At 35.6% G+C, this 20,225-nt stretch overlaps 1 protein-coding gene across 1 annotated transcript; it reads left to right on the plus strand.

Moving 5' to 3' along the window:
- Positions 1–1,130: 1,130 nt before the first annotated feature.
- On the plus strand, positions 1,131–13,680 carry LOC129000248 (TBC1 domain family member 20-like). The gene is made up of 10 exons (XM_054427207.1): positions 1,131–1,274; positions 1,623–1,747; positions 5,329–5,451; positions 8,033–8,139; positions 8,492–8,629; positions 9,917–10,110; positions 10,653–10,869; positions 11,474–11,583; positions 12,086–12,301; positions 13,036–13,680. Exons 2-10 carry the CDS (start codon positions 1,648–1,650, stop codon positions 13,037–13,039), a joined length of 1,209 nt encoding a protein of 402 aa, XP_054283182.1. The 5' UTR covers positions 1,131–1,274; positions 1,623–1,647; the 3' UTR covers positions 13,040–13,680.
- Positions 13,681–20,225: the final 6,545 nt, after the last annotated feature.

The raw sequence follows: 20,225 nt of genomic DNA on the forward strand, positions 1-20,225 counted from the left end.
ACCCTACCTTTTTTTAGCTTTTTCAAAAAATACGTATAGGTGTCGTCCCCATCTGAATGATTTATAATTTAATTTTTAAAGCTAATAACTAATATATTATTATTAATGAAGGTTATATTAAGTATGATATAATTTATAAAGTATTTTTTTCAGGTACCATATAAACACAGGGTTTTTTCTTATTTAGGCGGCCGTGATTTAATATTACCTTGAGTGAATTATTGTACCCTAAAATAAAAAATAAAAAAAATTTATAATTTGTTAAATAATTTCGACGTTGACATAAGCACACCCACAAATAAACCAAGACCAACTACAAGTACAAGTACTTAAGCCCCCCACACACTACCAGACCAGACCTCCAGACCAGACCGTCTGGTCTGGCGTCTGGCACTTGTCTTATCGTGTGTGGGGCTGTCTGCAGACCGATTTTCTCTGACCAGACTGTCTGCGTGTCTGATGGTTGAACCCTCAGACCACAGACGGTCTGAGGTTCCCCCACCACTATTTTTGTCTGGTCTGTGAGTGTGTAGCGCTGTCTGTCAGACGGCCGACCATCGTGACAATCTTCATCCATTTGTTGGAGTTCTCACCACGGTCTCTCAATTACGAATTAGGACCGTCTGGTCTGGGAGTGTGTAGAGCCGTCCAAGACGGTCTGGTTGCAGCCAGACGGTCTGGTCTGGAGGTCTGGTCTGGTAGTGTGTGGGGGGCTTTATTCAGATTTGACAAAGAGTCAGGGTTCAGGGATGGAAAACCTACTTTTACCATTAATTATAATGCATGCGTTAAATCATAGATAAATATAATTCCATTGTGTTGGTTGGTCTATGGCTAGACCACACTCATACTATTTAACAATTAAAACCCATAATTTTTAAAGTACAATAGGTTACGCATCTATGTTTGGTTATTTGCACCTCTAGTAAAAAAAAAAAAGAAAACGTGGAAACGTATATTATCATGTAAATATGGGGAAATTTCAAATTATTTTAATCTTTGATGCTAACGAGGATTTTGTGAGTAATTTTAGAATCCTTGCGAGGAAAATCGAGGATTTCCGTCATTTCGTGCGGGGAAAATCAAAGAGGTTGGTTGGCAACACTAGGATTAGGATTAGGATAGAGGGACTGACAGCTGATGACACTACTAGATGACAGATCGTCTGGTCTTGGTGAGGGATATGAAGAGTAAAGATCAAGTTAAGAATCATCAACTTCAACTATTTAAAGATAGATCATAAAATTATTAGTGATCATGAAATAACGTTTAAGGTAAGGTATGGGTCCTAGTCCTAGACAAGTACTGTAGGCTTAGGGCCTACTTCGAAATCATAATGAATCCGAAATGTTGTAGATCAAGCTAATGAGATTATAGGCGAAATAGGCCTAGACCTAGTGTTTTTACAACTGGTTTTTAAAAATTGAAAAGTAAAATATACCTAGGCTTTGTTCAACACAAGGGCTTTAGCAAATTCTTATGCTTTAAGGCTATGTCCTTTGCCAACTATTTTTGAAGGTGGTGGCATTTTACTCAGCAACATAACAGCCTAAGTTAATTAGCCTATAATGATTCACATAAATTATTATTTATTGACCTGTCTTTGGTTTGACATTTGACAGTTTCCGGACTGGAGGGTAGCCTACAATGGAGTCATATGTAGAAACACAGGAAAATAGAACTCACGAGAATAGTATGAGCTCTGAACTCATTCAGGTTGAGGCAACAGACTTGTCGTTTGATACAGGTAACTTAGGATAATTTTATCGCAATAATTCTTAGATTCTATTCTTACACACCACCTCATCCTTTGGTCACTTTGTAACTTCGGCTACCTACTTGATAGATTCAGGTAGCCTAGCACAAACCATTCAATGATCATGTTTAAAAAATTGTAAATGGCAGTGGGCTTAGGATGTTTTTCATTTAAGCTAAGGGTTGTTGCGATATCAGCAAACTATCGATAACTTATTCGATATCGAGGGTAGACTTCCGTATCTGTTGGCACAAACAACCGAGTGAATCGATATATTGATTAATCAATATATCGTTTGGTTAGTTAGGTAAGGTTAACCTAACATAACTAAGTTAGGCCTAACCAAACAATATATCGAATGAAACAACAGATAAATTGATTTATTCATCCCGTTATTTGTGCCAACAGATACAGAAGTCTAGACCCGATATCGATTCCAGCCTCTAATACTTAGGCTTATCGATATTATGATAACTTAATATCGGAGCCAAATATCAGTATTACTTTGGAGGAAACCACTTATTAAAGACTTTGGAACGGAATGAATGATTCTTGAAGAGCTTGTTTAGGATTTTTGATCAGGCCTTTTGTCAGGAAATATTTTTTAGCACATACGTTACTTATTATTTTAGAACCTGTCGATTGTTATTAAGCTAGGCCCTACTTTTTTATAATGTCTGCATAGGGTAGTTTCTACTACTTTGCTAGTTACAGTAATCTGCATTTGCAAATCATGTCTTTAACCCATTCCTGACTGAGTTCAGGTCCTCATGAACTCAGACCGAGTCAAGTACTTGACCGGGTCAAGTAACAAGCAGTTGGAACCGAGTAAAAAAGGGCCAGAGTGTAGGCCTACAATGTTGTGGTAAAAAACTCATTAAAAATGTAATTTATGAAATTAATGCCTCAGTTACACTTGTGTTTAAACTTATCTAGGCCTACATAAAATTCCCTTTCATATGACACTAATTTTAAATAAAAAATATTTTAGCCTAAGTATTGTAATTTTCAATGCGTACCTATATGCATATACAAATTTTTTTTAAAAACAAACCTTGAAGTCAATTTCTTGGTCAAATTTATAAATAGTAGGCCTATTCAATTCGTTACTCAAAAAACTTTATTTGGTTTGGACATAAAATCCTTAATTTTAATAAGTAGCTGTTTTTGTAAAACTATGCAAAACGACAAAATTGGCCTAGGCCTAATACAATTTTTGTATCAAAATTGTATGTGTAGGCCTTTCTACAGTAAGTTAAAGTGTTTGGAGTATTGAAATAAATGGAAAATAATATTCCAAGCATAATTATATTACTTTTACAACTAATTGCATCATTGGGAAAAATTAGGTGAATCATTAATAATGTATAATAAGCCTAATAATAATGCATTATGCGTGAGGACGGGCGCTTCCCGTCTTTAGTCTTTCGTAACGTGACGTGCTAGGACAGGCGCCGCCCATCCTTAGGCGGGAATGGGTTAACTGCTTTTTTAACACTGTTTTACTGTTATACTGTTCTATGAAATGGCGACCATACAACATAGGTATTTTAAGCCAAGTATGAATGGAGATGAGTGTAGGATGAGTGGCGCGATCTTGTAGTCTTGTTAGTGACTAAAGCCGACATTCCTTAGACACAGCTGTTAATTAATAGCCCATACAGCTAATGGCAACTAAGGAACCTACAGTTTATAGTGAAATCCGAAACACATTTTTGCCTTGGTAATTACGAATTGGTCTAATTATCAGGATAGTACTGCGGATAGTCGTAGTACTCGCCTGTGCAGACGTTAATCCACGCTGGGGAGTATCGCATCCACAGTGCATGGCTTTAAATATCCACAATTAAACGTCACTGAATAATTTTCATTATTAGGCCCAATAAAGTCATATATCGATTGATATCAAGGTTTGCTAAAAGAACACCGCAGACGACACTGGAGCCTGAGTGGACCACAACTACGGCACCGGCTCTTGAGCTCTGACAACTGACAAGTAACATCGCAACCAACACTCCAGCAATAAAAATCAGTTGCTACCAACTAGTTCCCTCTACCACAAAAAATACAACCAGCTAGTCAATATTAGTGGGGATTTTATCTTGTACATAACTTAACTTGTTGGGAGGTTTGTCAATATCGTTAAAACTTTATTACCTAAACTTTTGTTACCTAAACTTAGGACATTCAATATCGAAAACCGATATTGACAAAATTCTTCCAATGTCACAATAATATTGAAAGCCCAATACCGATACAATATTGAAAATATCAAAACATCGGTATGGATTGATATCGATAATATTTTAAATCCCTATTTCAGTTGTGATTCGATTGTAAGCTGGTGATTGTTGTGTTCTCGTGTTGTGATCAAATACACATCACCACAGAACAGATTATTATCAACACATGCACATACTTTGATTGGTATAAGGAGAATGCTGAAGGAATCTAACCTAATTTCAAAATACTTAACTTAGGCCTAATTCAGTCTCGAATCTGCACTAGTCCGACCTGCCCTCCCCGCATGCCTAAATAAGATCAGTGCTCAATTTTTGTTTTTAGATGAGTTATTTCAATTTGATATTTTTGACAGATAATTATTAAAAAAAAGAGTAGGCCTATGGATTGTTAAGGTAATTGAATGTCATAATTGGCTCTAATCTAAATAAACATTCTCAACATAACTTACCGTGCTGCTGTAATGAATTGGGCCGGTAATATTCCCAGTGGGAGGGAACCAGCTTTTGACATGGGTTGTTCAAAAGCTGGTGTGTGGTGTGCAGGCCTGTGGTGTGTACAGCGTAATTTAAAGTTTTTCTGTCTCATAAAGGTATTAGTTTCAGTAGCCCTATAGGCCTAGTAGTTTACGCAACGACCACATTGAGACTATTAAGCAAGTTGCGTACACTAAGTTACTTTACCGACCGTTTTTTTAATTACTAACTATTACTAAGTACTCATAATTTCTATAAGAAGTTACATTTTTGTCTCATTGCCACTGACAGTGATGCAATAACTCATTGCACCAACCACTAATTGCACCACTCGACAATTAAATTGGTTTTAACAGCTGGATATTAGTTGAAGCTTGAAGCATTACAATTTGTACAAAAATGCTGTTAAGTAAGTAAACAATGTTGTTAAGTAAATATTTTCAATTCTAAGAACAGAACTGAAATGGCTATTTTAAAAAACGGTCGAAGGTAAAGAAGTTAACATTACCCCAATATTCTTTTTATATGTAATAATCGTAGGCTACTATACCTATAATACACCACCTATAATACACCTATAATACACATATATTGTCACCTATAATATAAAATATAATATACACCTAATATACAACACCTATATTTTAGCTCTAATCACAATAATTATTTCTATAGACCTAATATATAGCCTACAGTGTGTATTACAAAATTGTTGCTTGCGTATCGTTACGTTCTGAACATTTTGCTTCCTAAAAAATATTTAACTTAATCTGTAAAAAATAGCCTCGCACCAATAGGCAACTAACATAAAAGATTACAAAAATATGTTTTACTAAAATGAATTGTATTTTTCAGTGCCTGATTCTCTTGAGTTGAAAAAGAAAGTAAATGATATTGAGGAATTCCTTTTGCAAAACCCATCACCTCCTTTGGGAAAACTGAAAAACTTTGCTCTCTCAGAAGGTGGATTAGTTTGTGGTAAGTGAGCGTTTGAAAATATTTAACACGTAATATTTACTGTATAAATAAGCTCACATCATACACTAGTTGTTCAATACAACCGGTAAATATAAAGGTTGCAAAGATTAACATCAATAATATTCACATTGGTCTGTCTTGTGTAACTTAGGCCTACCCAATACAAAAAGCAACTCACAAGCATTGTAAAGCAAGATCATAGATCCTTCATAAATTCGTCATGGTGCACACAGGATGTCCAGCCAACTTGAAAAAAGGAAAACCAAAAATTACACATGAGGTTTGATTAACAGAAAAACAAATTTTTACATAAATTTTCCATGGATCCTGGAACTAATAGATTTCTGAATAATCACATTTTGTTTCCTTTTTAAATAGCTTATGAACATTGTGGAAAATTATCACAAAGTTCATCTACTGTAAGCGTACGACTTTTTTGTGAGCCGGGTGTGCGGGGGAGGGTGGTAGCAATCTCCCACCGCAGCCAAAGTTTCCGTGGCATTGGTCGGACTACGCTTTCTAAAAACATTTAACCAGCGCTGTTCACGTTGATTTCCTTTTTTGCTTACGTTATTTTAGAATTTAAATTAGAATATGATTCAAGTACCACACAACGCAATTACTGTGGGTTTTATATTATTGTTTTTGTTCTGTAGTAGAGTATAATTAATTTTGATATAGGCCTAACTATGTAAAATGCTCACCAAATGGTAAAAACATAGTATATTCCAATTTAATTGTAAAGTTTGACTTATTAGGTGTAAACCATTAATTTAGTTTATAGGTGATATCTTAAGATGTAGTACTTTATGTAAAAACACATACATATATACCTATAAACAGAAAACCATAAGGTTTAGTACATATAATTGTGGAAACTTTTTGCTTACTTTCATATTATGTATGTTTAATAAAATTATAACAGGTTACGTACCTTGACGTCCACAATTCCTTAGTCGGTATCCGTTGACTATAGTTTCGACTACTACGTAGTCATTATCAAAAACGGATCGTTAAAATATTACATTCGTTGAATGTCGTCAAATCTTAAATACATCGAACACACAAACAAACATAACACGAATACACGAACACGGTAGACATTTAACATAATTGGCCGGCCGTCACACGTCACTGAACTGGTCGACGACGATGACTGTCATGTCCTGTTAGTCATCGTCGTCGACCAGTTCAGTGACGTGTGCCGGCCGGCCAATTATGTTAAATGTCTACCGTGTTTGTGTTATGTTTGTGTGTTCGATGTATTTAAGATTTGACGACATTCAACAAATGTAATATTTTAACGTTCCGTTTTTGATAATGACTACATAGTAGTCGAAACTATAGTCATTGGATACCGACTAAGGAATTGTGGACGTCAAGGTACGTAACCTGTTATAATTGATTACCAATTCCGGAAGGCTTCAATATTAATAAAAAGTTTAATAAAACTTTATAATATCGGACGGGTTTTCCGAACAACCTGTAAAATGGTTAATGGATTGCAGTTATTTATGTTATATCCCTAAGTTGATAAAACAAAACTCGGTCTCCTAATGTCGCAAAGTATTTTATGACAATATTTTATTACCTCATTTTATTACTTAGGAAGAGTGTTGTATTCTATCGTGTTCTATCGACTGTCAGTTTATTGGACTGTGTTGTGGAGTCAAGTAGTGCGGTTGGGCAAACCATTCTCAGTGAAGCGAGGGAAATTATAAAACCAATAGGCGCCATGTGTTGGTTCACGCCGTGGGTTTACGCTTCCGCTGGGAGTAGAAGTACAGTAGTATAGACAACAGTTTTAGGGCGACTAGTAGCAGATCACCAAGCACCGGGCTGTGGTGGGGGCCCCTCCTGGCCGCAGAGGCGGTGGAGGGGCCACGCGCAAACAAGTAGTGCACTTACAGTAGTAATAGTATGATAAATTGCTGATCTCATTATAAATGTGAAAGTATTAAGGACATTCTTGCAATCACAGTTAATCATCATGGATGTTTCCACAATAACGAGAGATGATTTAAGATATTGTATCAAGCTCAGAAAAAAGTATCAGTTGTTGCTATGACCGCAGGAGATAATCATGGGTGCATATTCGCCAGAGATAATGAAAAATATTGTCATGTCGGTGGAACATCATCACAGTTTTTAGTGTGATCGCTGATCATATTGCATGTTACATTTATGATGTGGCATTTAAAACCAGAGTTAACTATGAATTGGAGGTTTTCAGATTCAAACTAGTATAGATCATCTAACCATAGTATTCCCATTTTACAATCAAAGTTAATTCGCCGTTGACAAAACTGAATTGTTGCCAAGTGGATGTAGTGCTGGCGTTTAAAATAGTAATTTTCTGAGGACTGATATGTCGTCATTGGGGTTCAAATCAATTAATGATGCTTTCTAACAAAATGTTGATGGTAGATTGTAACAAATTCCAGGGTTTGGACCTCACATAAAGTAAAAAATGTCAATGCTGTTGAAAAAAAAAACACACAAATAAAACAACCAATAGCTGATGAGGAATTCCTCGCATTGTAACTAACATCAATGTTGCTAACTAGCTGTTTGTTGACAGATGAGGTACGCAGGAAAGTGTGGCCTCTACTGCTTTCACTCGATCCTGAAAAAGCGGAGCCGGCCCCAGCCCTAGAGACTTTGAGGGCTCATCCTGAATATCAGCAGGTAAGTTTGTCAACTTTGTTATGAAATTTATGATTTTAAGTACTGTATCGGGGTGACGGATAACAGAGAGGTTCTTCTGTACTAACGTACCCTCCGTAGTCGTCACACTCGTTTGTAAGTGGATATAATGGCAGAGCAACGCGATCTCTCTGATGGTTTCCTAAGTTTGAATTTTGTTAGTTGATTCATGCTTTTACTTGACCCTACTACTAAAAAAGATGCAAATGTAGTCAACTGCCATTTTGGATTTTGTGAAGATTTTAAGTCTGTTGTTCTAACTACTGAGGATACTGTTTACTAATTATTTGAATTAGGATGTTAATATGTTGGTTCAACAACTGATGTCCCGTAGGTGGTGTTGGATGTGAACAGGTCGCTAAAGCGGTTCCCTCCCGGCATCCCGTACAACAGACGAGTGGCGCTGCAGGATCAGCTGACTACCTTGATCCTACGAGTCATCTCCAAGTACCCTCACCTACGATACTACCAGGTACATATTATAATTGTTTCCGTAACTATAAACTCTTATGAGAACTAATGTTTCTCACGGATTTAAACAAATTGTAAGAAAATTATGTGTATAGCATTACCCGATGAACTATATGAAACACTAGAACGAACACACTCTGAACAGGAAGATGGTTTGCCGGCTGCCATATTTGAACTGGGTAAAAAAGCTGTGCAAACCTATACTTTTGTTTCATGATGTTGTAATTTATTGCACATTCATAAATTTATTTAAAAACAAATTTTGTGAGGATAGCAAGCTAATCTGAATGGGAAATAGTCCAAACTGGCACAGGAGACACAAAACTTTACACTAGGGCCTATACACAAAACGTTAGTTCTGTGTACTTACTAAATGTTTTGTGTTTATGTGTATAGTGTAAAGTTTTGTGTTTCTTGTGCCAGTTTGGACTATTTCCCGTTCAGGTAAGCCAGGCTACCCTCACACAATAAATCCTTAAAACCTATGTTATATAATTTATTTAAACAATGTATACAGGGTGTCCACATACTGGAAAGTCAGGGATTGTCACGGAAAGTCATGGGATAAAATTCTGTTCACTGAAAGTCATAGAAATAGGGGAAAGTCATGGAAATCCCCAATGATGGATGGTTTTGAGGGGACCATTTAATGCTCTAGTCGGCCTTAACCCCAACTACTGCAGCATTTTTTAGGATTTTTCGCAAATGTTCAACAATTCAATTTTTTATAGCTGTATTAGTTTATGAGTTTTGAGTTTGTAGTAGTTCATTGTTGTACCTATTGTACTCCAATGTTATCTGTTAATACATATTTCAGTATTTCTGCGAAATAACTTGTCTAGGCAGTATTATTCGTGTGTGTATGTTATATTACAATTTTTGTAAGTCATGGAAATCAATTGTAAATAGCCATGGACAAATAAATGACAAATTTTTTGTGTACACCCTGTAAAGTTTTTTTTTTTAATAATAAAATATCATCTAAACAAAGCAATTTAGGCTAGTCTGTAATGAATATGCATAAAATACTTGTTTTTTACCATACTCTTTAAGGAAACATTTCCCAACAGACTTCCCACTTAAAAAAAAAAAAAAAAATTTGCCTCCTTTGCAGAGTGTGGATACTGGGTAGGCTATGGTTTAGGAACTTAGTGGCAGCAAAGTGTAACTTATTTGACATATTAGAGCAGAATCTGTCTGAGGCTATTTCAGCTTCTAGAGCTTAGCAGACCCAATAAGTGAGAATAAGTAGTATTTCAACTGTTTCAAACTGTTGTATGTTCTACAGGGATACCATGATGTAGCTGTCACTTTCCTGCTGGTGGTGGGGGAAGATGCAGCGTTTCAGATCATGGAACGTTTGTCCACGGATCATTTGAAGGACTGCATGGAACCCACCATGGATCGAACCTCGTACTTGCTCAACTACATCTTCCCTTTGATACACAGGCTACATCCAGCGCTGTGCGAGTTCCTTGATAGGTAGGAGATGGATATCATCATAAATTATGTGTTTTCAAATTATACTGAAATGTTCACTATGTTTCTTATGATCGGAGTAAATGCTGTTTATGTGTGTTTAAGTAGTGTTTGTCTACATCCTGTTCTATTTTTAATTTATTGTAATGGTAAAAAATACAACCGTGTTGACAATTGCTCTAGGTCAATAGATAAAAAAAGATAATGCGTGAATTGCTGCTTACCTTACATCAAATCTTATATTACATAATTAACATTGTAGTAGTAACGGTGGACCAGGACCACCAAATGGTTGCTAATAAATATAGGCATAGATTATAAATGTTACATGGCATGACATAAAATCAATCATTATTCTTTTTAATCCTGTTTGAATGGTTGGAAAACGAATACACTCTGCTTCTTCACGAATAAGCTCTGCTTCTGCTCACTGCCAAAATATTGGCAAAGCCACCGGCCAAAATGTATTTTCATTAAAATCGAGCTTGTGTCAAAAAGGTTTAGGCCTACTGCTATATTGCTATTTTACTCTGGTTGTTTTGCAGGTCTTGTGTGGGCACCATGTTCTGTCTGCCTTGGTACCTTACCTGGTACAGTCACAGTCTAAACCGATACAGAGACGTGGTCAGACTGTACGACTACTTCCTAGCGTCCCCCCCACTACTGCCACTCTACCTAGTGGCTGCAATCGTAGCTCATCGCCAAGATGAACTGTTCTCCGTAGACTGTGATATGGCCACCGTGCACTGCCTTCTGTCTAACGTAGGTTGTAGTTAGGATCTATATTATTTTGAAAATTCCTCAAACAATTAATATATTGAGCCTTGAGAGTTCAAGATTTGCACAAAAAATTGCTGGATGTTATGAACAAAATAGCTTTTTAATACAGATGTTCTTGCACGAGTGAATTATCAATGACTTTATAATAAGATTGGGGTGCAACTAAAGGCATGTTTCAACACAAATGAATGGGAGTGTATACAAATTAGATGTGTTGTGTCGTTGTATCATTATTATCATTGTAATTTGAGATGTGGACGCCACCTATGTGAGTATTTTAACCCAAATATGAGTGAAGGATGAGTGTAGAATGGAGTGAGATGATCTGAGTAGAATTGTTATTGACCAAGATTACCTGTTTCTATGAAATCATAGTTTTCATTTGGAAGTTTAACAGGATTTACTTATTAACTCAAATGCATTTGGATTTGTATCAGGGCCTCAAAAATAAAATATCTGGAAACTGTTGGTTTTATTTTTCCCCCACCAAATTAGAAACAATAGTTGGACAGAGATATATCTAGTTTATTATGGAAGGATTGTCCATCACCCTGACATCGTTGACCATGTCCTTTATTGTTGACAGCTGTCTGATGATTTGCCGTTTGAGAAGCTGTTGAGCCAAGCCACAGACTTATATGACAAGTTTCCTCCAGAGAGTATAGAGCCTGAGGTCAAAGAAAGATGTCAGTTGGAGTAAGTACCTGTATCAGAGACTGTGATTATTTGGAATTATAGGGATTGCATGAGACATACTTTTTGATTTTCATTTTAGTGAATCAAACTGACTGCAAGGTATAGATTTGGAGAGAAAGGGCTTATTGCTTGAGAATAGGTGCGAGAAAGGATAGGATAAGCAGGCTCACCTTAAGAAATATAGGCACCCCACTTCATTTGTTTTGTGTTTTCTTCTGTGTTCTGTAGTGAATGAAGTGGGATGCCTACATTTCTTAAGGCAAGCCTGCTTATCCTATCCTTTCTCACACCAATTGACTGCAAGGTATGGTTTAGTTATTGAAAAGCACTTTCAGTGTCCTTTTACAATATTTAAAGGAAGAATAATTTTGCTTGGGTAATGAAAATCCATGTAATGATTACTAATATGATCTAATCACACCCAACAACTAATAGCCATTATGATTTAAAAAGTCACATTGATAGATTTGGTTTAGTTTATGTCCAATATTTGTTTTATCAGAGCCCAGAAACGTCAGCAGGAGGAGGCTGAGAGAAAGGCGCTGGTGAGGCGGAGGGGTAGAGGTAGGGGCGACACATCGTGGGTGAGGCGACTGTGGGCCTGGCAGCCGCCCGTACACATACCTAACTACAAGATCCTGATACTCACTGCAAGTGTGGCGTTCGGCTTCTACGCCTACCTCAAGGCTGGTCCTGACGCAATAGACTTCACACCCAGGTAAATCATTGGTGGATTATTTTTTTTGGGATTTGTGAAATTAAGAACTTTTAGTCTTATTATTGTAAATTTCCAGTAGTTGTATCCAGTTTCTTTGGTGATCTTTGTTTGAAAATTGTTCAAATTTGTCTATGGATCTTTTGTTGTCTTTAGGATTCAGAAATACTATGAAGTAATAGCACCTTAATTTTCTATGTTTTACAAACATTGTCCAATCCTAAACAATAATTGTTTTCAAAATTATTTAATTGTACTTTTGAGACATGATACTTTAATGCTGGGTCTAATTGGTACTATGTATAATTTTTTACTCAGGCCTACATGTTGTATAGCTTTTTGCTCAACACAATATTCTGCTCCTGCAGCAAGAAATAGGTGTTACAGTTGCATTTTTCTGTCTCACCCTGAATAGAAATTATATACTTGTTAGTCTTTGAGCCTTGGGTATGGCAGCCACTGTAGTCTGTGCACTGCATTAGTTTGTAAGGCATTTTACTAACAATACAGTTAAGATGGTTAAAATTTAGTAGACAGATAAAAATTGTAAAATTGACTTAAATGACAGTGTATTTATCTTTTAAAAACACCTGCACTGACAAGCTGTACTCGGTAAATAGTACAAGTGCTGTGGGATGGAGTTAGAGAACCTATTTTTTTATACTTAAAAATTTGGCCTCAATGAATTAAGTAACAGAAGATCTATGACAATTGAGTAATCCTGTTTTAACTCGCAGGTAGCCTTTGCCCCTGTCCCGAGACTCCACCGAGCAGCCTTTGCAACGTCCTGTCTGTGATCACTGTAGTTCTTACATTAGATGTTGGTTCTACTTTTTGTGTTGGTAAAGGTGTAATAGCTGCAAATTGTCTGCCTCATATGCCCATCTGTTTATATTTTTCTCATATTTAATGGGAGCCTCACACTGTTGAATAGTGAATTTTTAAATTTATTGCCCGTCTTTGGTCAAAGACACTGATTTGTTTATAGTGGCATCAAGAAAAATAAATTTTCGGTAGTGGTAATAAAAGTATCAGCCACAGTTGGTTGTATAAAATTGTCGAGTATAATTTTATTTTGAGGTTTTCGATCGCCAGTATCTTAAATTGTTTTGATATTTGTTTCATTAGTAACCTATGTTTTTTATAAGCCTCTAGTTTGGACTTTATAAGAAGTTGTATTGAATATTGTTACATCACTACATTAGATTCCTGACTATCCACAATATATCCTACAGTAATCAGTGGTCGAGTGATCGTCAATAACACAAACATAACCTAAAATGCCCGAGAAATAACTAACATTGACTTGAATGTACGGTTAAGCTTTAATTCTGGTTTAGGCATTGATAAAACGTTTTTGCAGTGTAGATATACATTTTAACTTCGCTACACACTTCTGTTTTACAAAACATAATATTGTAGTACCTATGTTTAGACCTAAATTAAATGACAAAAATTAAAACAAAACTTATTAACACATTGTTTGTAATCTACGACTCATCGGTGGTTGGTTGAATATACATTGGCAACTCTATAGTCTGTCCGGGAGATGATGGGCCTCCTCAACCAAAACATCTTGGTAGTCGCTGTTTAAAGTACATATATATATATATATATATGTTTAAAGTAAGTATATATATGTTTGCGACAGTGGTTACTTTACAAGCCTTGTTAATATTTTAAATTGAAATGGCGACCATACAAAGGTAGGTATTTTAAGCCAAGTATGAATGAGTGTAGGATGAGTGGCGCGATCTTGTAGTCTTGTTAATGACTAAGGCCGACATGTTCCTTACAGATAAGATGTTGAAAACCACATTTTGCCTTGTAATTTATGATTTGGTCTAAGTATTAGGATAATACTGCGGATAGTCGTAGTACTCACTAGAACGGACGTTAATCCATACCCGGGAGTATCGCATTGAAAGATCATGCCTGTAAATAGCCACAAATCTTGACCTTTGACCGGATTATAGGACGACGTATCGTGTTTTCTATTAGATGTTAATATATCTATTTATGTGTAGTTTGTTTCTATGTGACGGATCAGTCTCTTTTCCAATCGTATGGGATTAATTCACTTGTGGATAATTTGGAGTCTACTGTATTTAAGATGGGAACAAAACAAAATATGGGGTATTTTAACCCAAAGATGAGTATATAAAGAGTGAGAGATGCTTTATGTAGCTTTGTTGGCAAGACCAGCTGTTTCTTGAGTCAGAACCATTTAGTTTCCGGGGTTTTTTGTCAAACCCTCTACATTTTCTGATTCTGATGGTCCAACCGAAAGTCTAAATCTGTTGCTATTTACTTTACGTACGAGGTACGAGTGAATCATCTGTCAAGCAGGGTTTTATACAGACTATATTCCTGGTTTATGTTTTTGAAATTGTTGTGATCACATAATCAATCCTAAACTGATGTTTTATACATACAGTATTTTAATTTTTTAAATTAAAGTTATATACCATCCTGGTTGGCATGCTTCGGGTATTGTTGAAAAAGAGATTGTCTTGTAATTAAGTGCTTTCATATGATACCAAATATTTATTGTAAACATAGTTTAATAACCTAAAATGGACAAAAATAAATTAAGTTCAACATTTGAATCCTTTTGCACCTGTAATGATATTGTTTAGAATTTGATCACCTCCTTTTTAAATGTTTTTAGAAGCAAAAATTATTAATAATTTCTTCTTGTAGAATTAATTTAATTCAAAACAACTTTATAAGCTCAAAAAGAAAGTTATCCTCAGCTTAATCTGAATTAAAAAAAATATTCATTTCATATTTTAACTACTTATTTCCTGAAAACATGTTAATTATACATGTAGATATCAGGAAATATAATTCACATAATTTTTTCTGTTTAAAATTTGTTTGTAGTCTGAATGTAATTAAGTATTGAATGTTACAGCTTGTAAATAAACAAAATATGAGTATTTTACCACACTGAAGTGCTCAATCTGAAGTGTATTTATATATAAAACATAACCTCAAATTTCCGGCCAGTACTCTAAAATAGATTGTGTTTTTACCATGCTTTTTGGTTTAAAATGACTTTCTACATTAAGTAAGATTACATTTTTTTTTTATTCTGATGCTGTGTATCAGGCTTTATAATTTACTTCTAGATATTTTTGTATTGGAATGAATAGATGGTAAAATTTTAATGTGTTAATTGTTTTTTTTTATAAAGAATCGATAGGTGTAGATTAGATATTTTGTTATCAACTTATTGTGTATTAAGTTTTATTTTGTATTATGGGGACCTTTCTTCTGTTAAAGCTAAGTTGCTTTTTCAATGCCAGTTTTGATTATATGGTAACATCCCTTAGAATTGTGAAATGTGGGAGTGGCATGTCCCTTATGTCCCTTAGGGCAGCACATGCCCCAAAACAATAAACATGTGTAATTACTTAAACTTGAAATAAAATCAGCCAAACAGACTCATTTTATTTATGTGTTTAGTCTAACACGCAAACAAGATTTTGAATATGGGTTGTAAATAAATTTATTCAGTATGAAAATATTTTTAAAAATATTTAGAATAATGTTAAAAGTTAGATGATTTGCACCTAAATGTGTTTAATTATTTTAACGATTGGCCTCTCTTTGGAGTTTATATTCATTACAATTATGTATGTAAACTGCTATTAAATTTGCTCATATACCTTTAAATTTTAAATAACAGATAAACATAGATTATCTGAATGTGAATGTTCACAAAACAGCCAAACATAAATTATCTGGATCCACAGTCAGCCGTTGTAGATTCAAAATAAATTTGACATAAAAAAAGATAGCTGTTCTCACAATTATTTTTTGTTTGTGATAGTATGGCAATAGAAGCCCATTTTTCAAATTTGTATCACCTAAGAACTTTAATTTTAAGTGTATTCAAATGATTTGACCACCCTAATCACTCCCGACAAAACTTGTTTAGATAATTATTGCTCTTAATTTTTTCAAACCGTTTTTAAGGAGACTTTGTTCCAAAAAAAAGCTATATAACGTGAATTTATGTATTCTTGGTAAAAGACTCTAGGGATTAAGTCGGGTTTTCCTGAGCACGGAAGCGGAGATTAGACTCCTTTTGACGGAATTCTATGTTCCTGTTTTCCTAGAAGCGGAGTGGAACGCCATGTTAATCACTTCTCTGCTCTCCACGCCTAGGAAAACCTGGCTTTACCTTTAGCAGTGGGTAGTTAGAAGAGTGTTTCCTAAAAGAAGACCCTCCCGCAACCCTGCTCTTTCTCTCATTATGTTGATTTAATAATGTTGTACAATACTTTTGAGTAGACAAACCTTATATAGTTCGGCCGCTTAGAAAGCGACCTCCTCCAGCATTGGTTTAGCATTAGCGCGCAGGTCGTTTTCTAAGCGGCCGAACTATAGCCAGCTGTTTCACTGTAAACCAGAATTTAAAGACAATGAGGGCTGTCTCAACCAATTGACCAATTATAAATTAAGCTGGTACTTAAATTGATTGTTGTGTTAGCTACACTTGCAAATCTACGTTGATTTAATGTTATTGTACAATACTTTTGAGTAGACAAACCTTAAAGCCAGCTGTTCCAGTGTAAACCAGAATTTAAAGACCATGTGGGCTGTCCTAACCAAATGACCAATTATAAATTGAGCTGGTACTTAAATTGATTGTTGAGTTAGCAACACTTGCAAATCTGCTACTATTCTCAGTTGTAAGGTAAACAGGTCCGCGGTTTGTAAGTGATGAGCCTGATAGATAATTGCGCCCCCAACAAACCTAAAACTCTTGCGCCAATGGTAAACCTATCAAAACAGCCCTGAAAAGTAAGGAAGCAGTAGTAGGCTGTATTCAGAATACCAGACCCATTTATTATACAAGACCCCTCAAAACTTGAATTTTACCTCCAAATTTATAAACTAAATTCCATTAAATTCTGGTACAAAGAATTATTAGTGAGGTAACATTATTTCTCATTGATTGAGATTGTCTACTTCAGTATTCGAGAGTTAATTGTCAGATTGTAGCATTGACTATTGGATACTGAAGTTGTATTAATAGTCAAAGATTGTAGTCAGTGGCTTGAAAAGAAACCCTAGTATTTAATTTTCAAATAGGTCTGATATTGCAGTTATTTGTTTGTATATTAACAGAGTCTAACGAATGTTGTTCAGCTACCGATTGTACATAGTTGTTGTTCCTTAAATTTTGTTATTTGATATAGCAAATTATTTTGTATTGAAGATGCTTTTATGTGCACATTTTTACTATTCTTTTTATGGTGTTGTTTGATGTAGATATTTATTTTAAATACAATAAGGAAAAAGTTGAAACTGTGTTATTTATTCAAAACATACCTAAAAAACATTTGTTTTATTCAACTATTTTTTTATTCTAAAAATTAATTGAACATAAATTGCCTCTTATACAAGGCAGCGGCGTTGTTATGTGGCAACATCACAAAAATGGAATTCCTGTTGCCACAGTAATCTATAAGTATAAAAGAGGATGTCTGTATATATATAGATATATATTTGTTTGTTTGGCAGTGATAAACTCAGACACCGCTGAACCGATTGCCACAAAACTTGGTACATACGTGTAGAATGTCATGGAATAGGTTTATACACCATCAATTTCGTGATCCGTCCAATCGGCTCCGCCCCAGTGGCTCTGGAGTTTCCTATGTTAACCTTATGAGAAATGGAATTAATGAATCTTAACAGCTGTTTCAATTAAACAAGTTGGTTCTGTTCTATGATGTTCAATAGCATTAAAGTTACAAGGATTACCAACAGGGTGCAGCACTATTATTTCTTTTACATTTATGACAACAGCTAATTTGCAACCAAAAGGTGAGTGAGCGTAGCGAACGAACTTCAACCTGGAGGCGAGTTAGCGTAGCGAACGAGCTAACCTGAAGGCAAGTGAGCGTAGTGAACGAGCTAACCTGAAGGCAAGTGAGCGCAGCGAACGAGCTCCAACCTAAAGGTGAGTGAGCGTAGCGAACGAACTTCAACCAGGACGTGATTGAGCCATGCGAACGAGATCATCTTGAAAATTAAGAAGATAAACGGGGCAAAGCCCGCGGGATTATACAGGGTGGGGCAGGGAAGTATCCCTAATTTTAAAGGTAAATTAAAAGACAACCAAAAATGTTAGAGCCAAACTTTTTATTGAGATTAAAAGGTTACATCTGGGAGTTTATTTTAATATAACTTTACTTGGTTTTAAACAGCATATCCTGCAAGTTGTGTCCCTAATCTTAAATGCATTACTGTATTCTGGTTCTGGAGTTCATTATAACTTTGTGAAGCATTTGTTGTGGAAAGAGGCAACATTCAAGGTGAATTGCATCCTTCAAAGCATCTAGGGTCTTCCCTTGAACTATCCTAGGCTTAGCATCACTCTAATAGAGCACATTCTGCTTATTTACCCGCTCCAGGAAAATGGAAGTGTGCCTCGTCACTAAACAAAACCCGAGCAGCATGAGGTAGTCCCGCAATTAAGATTTCACATGACTGCATTCGTTGTTGCCAGTCCCTTTGTGTGAGTTCATGACAACTACCCTCTTGTATAGATGGAGGTGTAAGTCCTCATGGAGAATACGAGGCACAGTACGATTAGACAACGCCAGCGCGGATGCATGCTTACAAGGAGAATTTTGAGGAGACTTCAAAATCGATCTTCTGACAAGGTCAATGTTTTCAGGACTCCGGACCGTTCTTTGAGTTCCAAATAAACTTCGCAATACACCACCACATACACGAAAGTAATTCACCCACACCAAATTGTAACAGCTTTGCGACAGGCCACCCGATAACCCGACAGCCAATGGTAGCTGCACAGCAACAATAGACAGAATTTTGAAAAAAATACATCTCGAGTGAAAAAGCACATTGGTCACTCGAACAAGCCATATCTACTACTGATAGTGATATTTTTGTAAATTCCCAAAACAAAAGCTTCATTTGAGCCTAACCCCATTCCTCCAGCACACCCCCACTACTCACAGTACCATCTTAAAAGTAGGGATATTTCCCTGCCCCACCCTGTAAATAGTCAAAGGCAAGAGAACGTCTGCCGGGTTCAGCTAGTAACTAATAAAATAACAGAAATAAAAAAAGTGTAAACATAAACATTGCCTACACTCCTTTATATATTTGGGCAACTCAGCTGTTTTGTTTTGACGGAACAGCCATGTTGCAATTTTTGTCTCCCCGTGGCCTGGTTTTAGAGGAGGCTATGTATGTACCCATCCTTCTTAAAGGTTCAATTGAAGACAATTTTGAGGGTTTTTAAGTTTATTATTTACTAACTTTAACTTGTATTTGAAAACTGCTGCTTGTGCTCTAGTATTATGGACTAAATAGAAAAGCACAAACATTAAAAATTTTTATAACATCAAGTTAGGACCATTATATCTGCACCCGTCATAGAACCATTATCACACTTGATTGTTGTTACTTTGGATGGACATGAAACCCACCAGACTAAGCATCAGATATGCAACAAGACAAACAGTAATGTATACAGTCAATGATTTTATTGTACACGCTAACCTCAGTTATTACTGCTTTATTTTAAGGTTAGTTTTGAGAACAGTTGGGCTTAGGCTACTTTAGTCCAATGACCACCAGTCTTAAAAGACTTTAGGCAAATGCAAATATGTAATAGTGTGATATGTTGCCATGTTTTTTTATATAATTAAATAAGTATAGATATGATTAGGCTATGAATTGTTTATTTTTTATTCTCATATAAAAATAGCCGAAGTTGATCTGAAAAACAGTATCGTACAAGAAAACACTCATCAGAACCAATTTTATCCATAACTTACAGTAGATTTCCTCAGCCAATTTTTATAGGCCTACATAGTATAAGAAAAAAAACACAAATCCTAAAAACAGATTTTATTTACAAACATATTTACACTGA

This window comes from Macrosteles quadrilineatus, unplaced genomic scaffold (assembly GCF_028750875.1).
Source record: "Macrosteles quadrilineatus isolate MER2022 unplaced genomic scaffold, UCM_ALF_1.0 Scaffold_8__2_contigs__length_117827958, whole genome shotgun sequence".
NCBI classification, from domain to species: domain Eukaryota; kingdom Metazoa; phylum Arthropoda; class Insecta; order Hemiptera; family Cicadellidae; genus Macrosteles; species Macrosteles quadrilineatus.

Coding starts and splice junctions, on each gene's coding strand:
- LOC129000248 (XM_054427207.1), top strand. CDS start 1,648: ATGGAGTCATATGTAGAAACACAGGAAAATAGAACTCACGAGAATAGT. Junction 8,630..9,916: donor CTCACCTACGATACTACCAG/GTACATATTATA, acceptor TATGTTCTACAG/GGATACCATGATGTAGCTGT. Junction 10,870..11,473: donor TGCACTGCCTTCTGTCTAAC/GTAGGTTGTAGT, acceptor TATTGTTGACAG/CTGTCTGATGATTTGCCGTT.